Here is a 6,456-nt window from a genome sequence, read left to right on the forward strand (position 1 = left end):
ACTGCCATTGATAGCGTTGGTCACAAAACTATTGAAGCTAACCAAGTCCAGTCAACTGGACTGAACAACGAATCAACGGAAAACAACCAACATAAGATTAATTGCGTATCAATTACAAGGACTACCCCGGTAGATCGTGAGGTAAAATATGTCCCTGAAATGAATTTCAAAGGTAATACAATAGTAAGTGATGCACATGTTTTCACGCCTGAGGGATTCCACTCAAAGCCGGACATCATAGATTTCGTTGACGCGCCAGCATTTACTTTTGTCAATGAAATGGAATGTGTAAAAGTCAACAAAGACTCAACACTTAAAACGTGTAATAAGGTCTTTAGGCACCCGGCGTCACTCGAAGCACACGATAATGGTCTTCCTATCGTAATTTCAAAATTCCTTAACCACAATGAAAATTACGAGTCACCTCTAAACGAATCGATTATTGTTAATGAAGATAAACAATCATTTTTTGCTTCTGTAAACACTGATCTCGCCGAACAATTTCGATTATCAAATAATCCGGGTGTGCGTAAATTGAAGGTAATAACATTCGTTTTATTTAACCACAACCATCGAATATGAGTAATACGTACAATGTAAAACGTGATTTATGTATACAATTGTTATTATGTCACAGGAAATGAAAACCATAGGCATGCTTACGGTTCCATCAACTGTCGAGTTTTTGCAACAAATCGCTGAAGAAGAAGAGTTAATATTGGATTATGAAATTGTCGAATGTTGCCAATTAACGATTAGTACGATTTCCATACCGACATTCATAGTGTAACATTAAATCATATTATTACCTATATACTTACAGGAAAAGATTTTATGGGTGTTCAACTTACAATAAATTATTGTGCACTAACGGTTGTTGGCTTCGGTGAAACGATACTTGAAAGTCAAGAAGAGGCGGCTTACGAGTGCTTGACTCGCTTCAAATTGATTCTAGAATATTAAAGTACAACCAAAGCAGTAGATGTCTTTAGTAAGTTTATACAAATTATTATAAACGAAGATAAAACTTAATCAAATTTATAATCGCTCATTATCTACTACGATTAACATTATGCGGTCCAAATCCATGGATTTGCAAAGTTGAAATTTTTTTTCACACCTTATCTATATGTTAAATTTATCCGTACATACTAATATATACAATTGCATTATAATAGTGTTGAACGAGAGAATGAAACAAAATTTCAAAAGTCCACCGACCGTCTGTGTTCGGATCACTCTGTTCAACAAAAACACTCGATAGCATTTAAAATTGTCAGCGTCAAAACCGTTCAAAAACAGTAGAAATTGAAAATATTTCTCAACACATTATGTAATGTACCTAATTATTCAACCCACTTCGGGTAGAATATCTCTTTCCTTATGTACATTTTGTAATACAATCAATCGTTAAAAAACTCTGTGTAAATTATTAAATAAAACGACAATGAATGTTTATAATTATTCGAAAGCTATATAACGTAATCGTAAAAAATAATCGTACGAAGCGATCGATACAAAGTCAATATAACTGCGACCAATCGTAGAGACCTATCGAATTCGTATGCACCCGATGACTTTAAACTTAATGCTCGGAGCGGTGGGTGGGGGAACATCACCGCGAGACACTTCCGGGTTCGCCGGTGATGCTAAACGACGAAGACGACCGTTCGGTGGTGACTTTGACGACGTTATCACGGACGGCCGATTGGTTAGCGGTGCAGGCCGATTTCTCGTGCTCGAGATTATGTTTTCAGATTGCTTCTCTTGGACTGCGTTCAACGATCGCAGCGGAGTAGTTCGCTAGTCGTCGTTACCCCCTTGGACACCCCCGTCCGGGTCTACGGACGCGATTTATGTGTACGCGCGGGGGATGACGAAAAAATGGCTCACGCTTCCGAGCTGCTCGAGAGCGAACCGACACAACCCTTCTTCTCTTCTCAGAGCGCGTACAGCACTTTCTGGCACGTTGCCCCGTATGTAAATTCTAATAACGCTGTCACCCATCGTCTAAACCTCTTTTTGTAGTCCGCGAACATATTACATTACATATTCACCATATTATTATTATTATTATTGTTATTATTGTGCGATAGGGAATATCCGAATGCGTATTACGCGTGCAAAGACCGACCGTTTTTATTCGTTTTTATTTTGTTTACCGCCATATTATTATTATTATTATTATTGTCATTTTTTTGATTTCTAACGTTTATCGACAATGGTTTGGTGTCGCGCGGGATCGTGTGGCCAAGGCATCGAGAATTATATATGTTTATATTTGAATTAATAAACCGAGAAATATCTTACAAGCTAAAGTTGTGTACGGAGGAAACATGGATTCGCTCACGAAATACACATTGTGTATAGAAATCCATAGATTTCAATACAACCAACATTGTTATTGGTTCGACAATAGCACGAATACGTTTTGTATATATACGAGTATATAAAATATGAACTGTTTTGAGATAAAAATACTATCTTTATAAATTGAAATAAATAATATCAATACCCGTTTTAAAATGTATTCAATCTATCTGATAAATGTATCAATATTTTTAAAATTATTTTACATTTATACGTAAAAATGTTAAAAAAATAATATATCTGTTAAAAAAAAAAAAAAAACAAAAAAGATAATAAAATAAACATGATACCGTTCAACGAATTACTAATACACTATATCCTTTAAATCACTGATGTAGCCAGAAAAATATTTTTTGTAGAAAGGGGGGGCTAACATTTTCAATTGTCTCCTACAATAAGTGCTAACTTTATTTAACTAAATTAAATATTTAATAGACATAATTATTTATATTATGTATGACATATTTCAATAAATTGTCCACGATAACAAGTCTTTGGCTATTAACTTAGTGTTTGGTAAGGAATTCAGATTACTCGTATCTTATTTAATTGGTAAAAGTGGTAGTTCATAATTATCAGAATATAATTTATTTCAATATATAATACCTATGTGGTTTGTATAAATCATTTTTCTTATGACTCTATTGGACAGCATAAAAATATCAGTTGTGTACAATTAAAAAACTTGTGTATTAGAATAAAATGCAGAGCCTTTTACGATATAGTAATGATGTCAAATAAAAAAAAGGACAAAACACAAAAACAAAATTTATCGATGATGATCAAAACTTCTATAAAATTGCAAATATGTGAGTGAGAATAAATAAATAAAAAGTAAAGTACTTATGAAACCGTTAAATTATGAATTAATTTAAAGCGTTATGAATCTAATAAGGAATAGCTACCTAAAAGATAATTAACACTTATATATTATAATTTTGTGTAAAACCCGTGAAAATCTTCTTGAAAGCTGAAATAGGATGAGAAAGAAAACAGAAAGTAAAACCTTTTAAATATATTATTAACTTGATAACTTGGTGCTGTGTATGTTTCGTGTCCAATTTTATGGTTTAAATTATATTATAACTAAAATACGTGTTATATGGATTACAGTTAGTAAATGTTCGAAATCTTATTTCGTTTAAACTTTGACTTTTAATAATAAATTGCTAACTACAGCTATAATATGTATATAGTTTTATTGAATTTCTATCGTATTGGGGTTTGCTGTTTTGTCACTGTTTATTATTAATGATATATTTACGTAGCACAACATCAAGATTAAATTTCATTTAAAACTTTTGGAAGATAAACGTAATGTTAATATTTATTAAATATAATAAGTAGTACAGTCGTTGCCAGATAAATTGAGACGGCGGCGGCGACGCTTTTCATGAAGTGTAGCCCAAACTAGTCGCTGATAATGTGGTGCAAAGGTCTTACAGTTAGCTACGACGCGCGCAGTTACCAGTTCGAACCCGGCTTAGTGCAAAAAAATTGTCTGCAGAATTTTCTGTTCTCTCTCCCGTTCTGGTTGCCCTACACTGCTAAAAACAACTAACCTAACCCGGTGTGTTTTGACCGCGCAAGCACTTCAGTCGTATCAACAATATTTGTTTATAATAATGCATATAGATGTTGTTATTATTTCATCATATTATTAATATTATGTGTTATTATTATATTAATTATATTATTTTACAATTTCTACTTTTTGTTCTTAAATAAAAAATTATTATCAGAATATATGATTTGAAATTAATATCGTAAAATATTTTTTGTAACAATAGTTGGTTTATTGATATATTTTCAGTAATAATATTGAAATACGGAGGACCACTGGTTTTCCGTTATCGCGCCGCCGCCGCCGTCTCAATTTATCTGGCAACGACTATACTTCGTTTCCTTGAAAACGGTTCATTGAAATTCTAGGGCGTGTTAAGTGTGCTGACTTTACGGTAGGAAAATGGAATTTGCAGGTAAGGGGTGAACTCGCAAATTCTCGCAAATAAAGACGTATCGTTTGGTATAAATCTTGAAGTTCTAGGATGATTTGGAGGGGCTACGTGAAGTTGGCCCATCCTTCTGTTATTTTTATAATTCGCAAACAACTTACTCGCAAATTTTGAAAATGAACTCGCAAATTCTCGCAAAATATGGGTATAAGTTTCAAGTTAATCCGTGAAAAAGGGTGGGCCAACTACACGTACGTGTAGATTTGTACCGAATCAAATGCAATTCGAATTCTGTTATACATTTTATAGTTGCCCGTCGTTCTAATCCAAGTCGAAAAATGATCATTAATGTTAATATCGTTATTGATAACGCCATCGTAATATATTATCGTTTACCAACATAATATGTTAAGCCATATTTATTTATTATTTTTTTTTTTTTTTATTAGAAGTAAGGCTTCAACATCATAGGTCATTAGCCCAGTATAAATTATAACAGTATTAGAAATAGTAGAAAACAAAAGTAAAATTACAAAAAGTATTTGAACTTAAAAAGTTGTGCTTCATCCATATTAGAAAGTATTGCTAGGTTGCTTCTTATGTCCCGGTACTTGATGCAATTGATGATAATTTGTTGGACTGAAAGATTAGTGTGGCGTTCGTCACAAGTGGGTGATGGATCTTTGCTAATGAGGAAATAATGGGTTAGAGATGAATATCCGATTATGCATCTCGTGATTGTAACGTCCTGTCGTGTGTTGAGGTAATAAGGTGTGATCCATTTCTTTGTATTTTTTTTAATTGTTTTAAGTTTATTAGAGTGGGGGGGGGGGGTGGTATCCTAATAATTTTGTCATTTGGAAAATATTTTGTGTTTGATTGATGTTTTGATGTCATTAGTCGGTAGATTGAATATAGTTGGATGGGGATAATTCTAGTTGAAAGGTCGACTGCCTTGTCAGCCATTTTGTTGCCAGTTATACCTGTGTGGGATGATATCCACATAAGTTTAATGTTTTTAGAGGTCGATTTTAATACTTTTTGGATATTTTGGGTGATTTCATTTGAGGGTTGAGTGTTTTAAAGGGCAAGTAAAGCACTGAACGAGTCGTTTATTTTATATATTTATTTTATTTGAATTTTTAAATGAATATTAACTTTATTTAAAAGTAATTTATTTGATAACTTGCTGTTATTATTGTCATTGGGCTTCTTGTAAATTGAAAAATTTCTTTCGACTATAATAAGTAATGTGTTTATTATCTTTGTTCTATTTTTTGATAAACTAGATACATAGGTCGATTCATCTCATATTCATTAGTTTATCAATTTAATAGATTACCTACTAAATTTGCAAATTTTAAATGAACAAATGTCGAAACGCATAATCAAATACCTTAATATTTTAGAATTTATAGATAAATGTCCCTGACTTTTTAACTCTTCAAGTAATTTTTTTTACTTGAAACTCTTAAGGACGTCCTATGTTTTATAATTGTCACGCAGTCAATCACTATGAAATCGATTTAAGCAGATGGGAACCAATGATCTTCATACGTTAGTTTACTACGGTGCATTCGGTACACATTCGAATTAAAACATTAATTTCAATTTCAAACGGTTGTATCGATTCGTAACACTAATAATTAGTTTATTGATATAATTTAATTGTTGTACTATTAAAATAAACTTTAATTTCCTATTGATATGGATTAATTTATTTAATTTTAAAATTACTGATTGACCATGAAATCGTCTATTGAAAACCCTTTCAAACCAAATGAGTCGGAGTACGTGTTGATGAACGAACACATCACGCAAAAGTAAGTCATTCGCACCATCAAAGTGTTAATCGATTTTGAAAGTTTTGCTAATTCTTTCGTCTGTCTGTACGTTTTCCAGAGCTGAAGGCATTTATTATTTAAACGCGAACGCGAAGAAACCATACACCAAAGGTTTAGTGAAGCCCAAGTAGAAGTGCATACATGACATTTTAAATATAATGTTGTTGTTTTGTTAATTGGTTTTTTTATAACATGGCAACGGAATTCTCTAGAAGTAGTACTTGCTAGGCGATCCACACATTTTTAATACATATAAATTAATTTATATAGACTAATGAAATTTTGTA

At 32.3% G+C, this 6,456-nt stretch overlaps 1 protein-coding gene across 1 annotated transcript; it reads left to right on the forward strand.

Annotated features, from left to right (window-relative positions):
• The first annotated feature begins 18 nt into the window (after positions 1 to 18).
• Positions 19 to 2,156, forward strand: LOC112690640. Its single transcript, XM_025564687.1, has 4 exons — positions 19 to 540; positions 638 to 758; positions 824 to 991; positions 1,179 to 2,156. The coding sequence occupies exons 1-3, from the start codon at positions 160 to 162 to the stop codon at positions 961 to 963; spliced, it is 642 nt and encodes a 213-aa protein (XP_025420472.1). The 5' UTR covers positions 19 to 159; the 3' UTR covers positions 964 to 991; positions 1,179 to 2,156.
• The last annotated feature ends 4,300 nt before the right edge of the window (positions 2,157 to 6,456 follow it).

The sequence above is a fragment of the Sipha flava genome, unplaced genomic scaffold, assembly GCF_003268045.1.
Source record: "Sipha flava isolate LNK unplaced genomic scaffold, YSA_version1 51385_pilon_pilon, whole genome shotgun sequence".
NCBI lineage: Eukaryota > Metazoa > Arthropoda > Insecta > Hemiptera > Aphididae > Sipha > Sipha flava.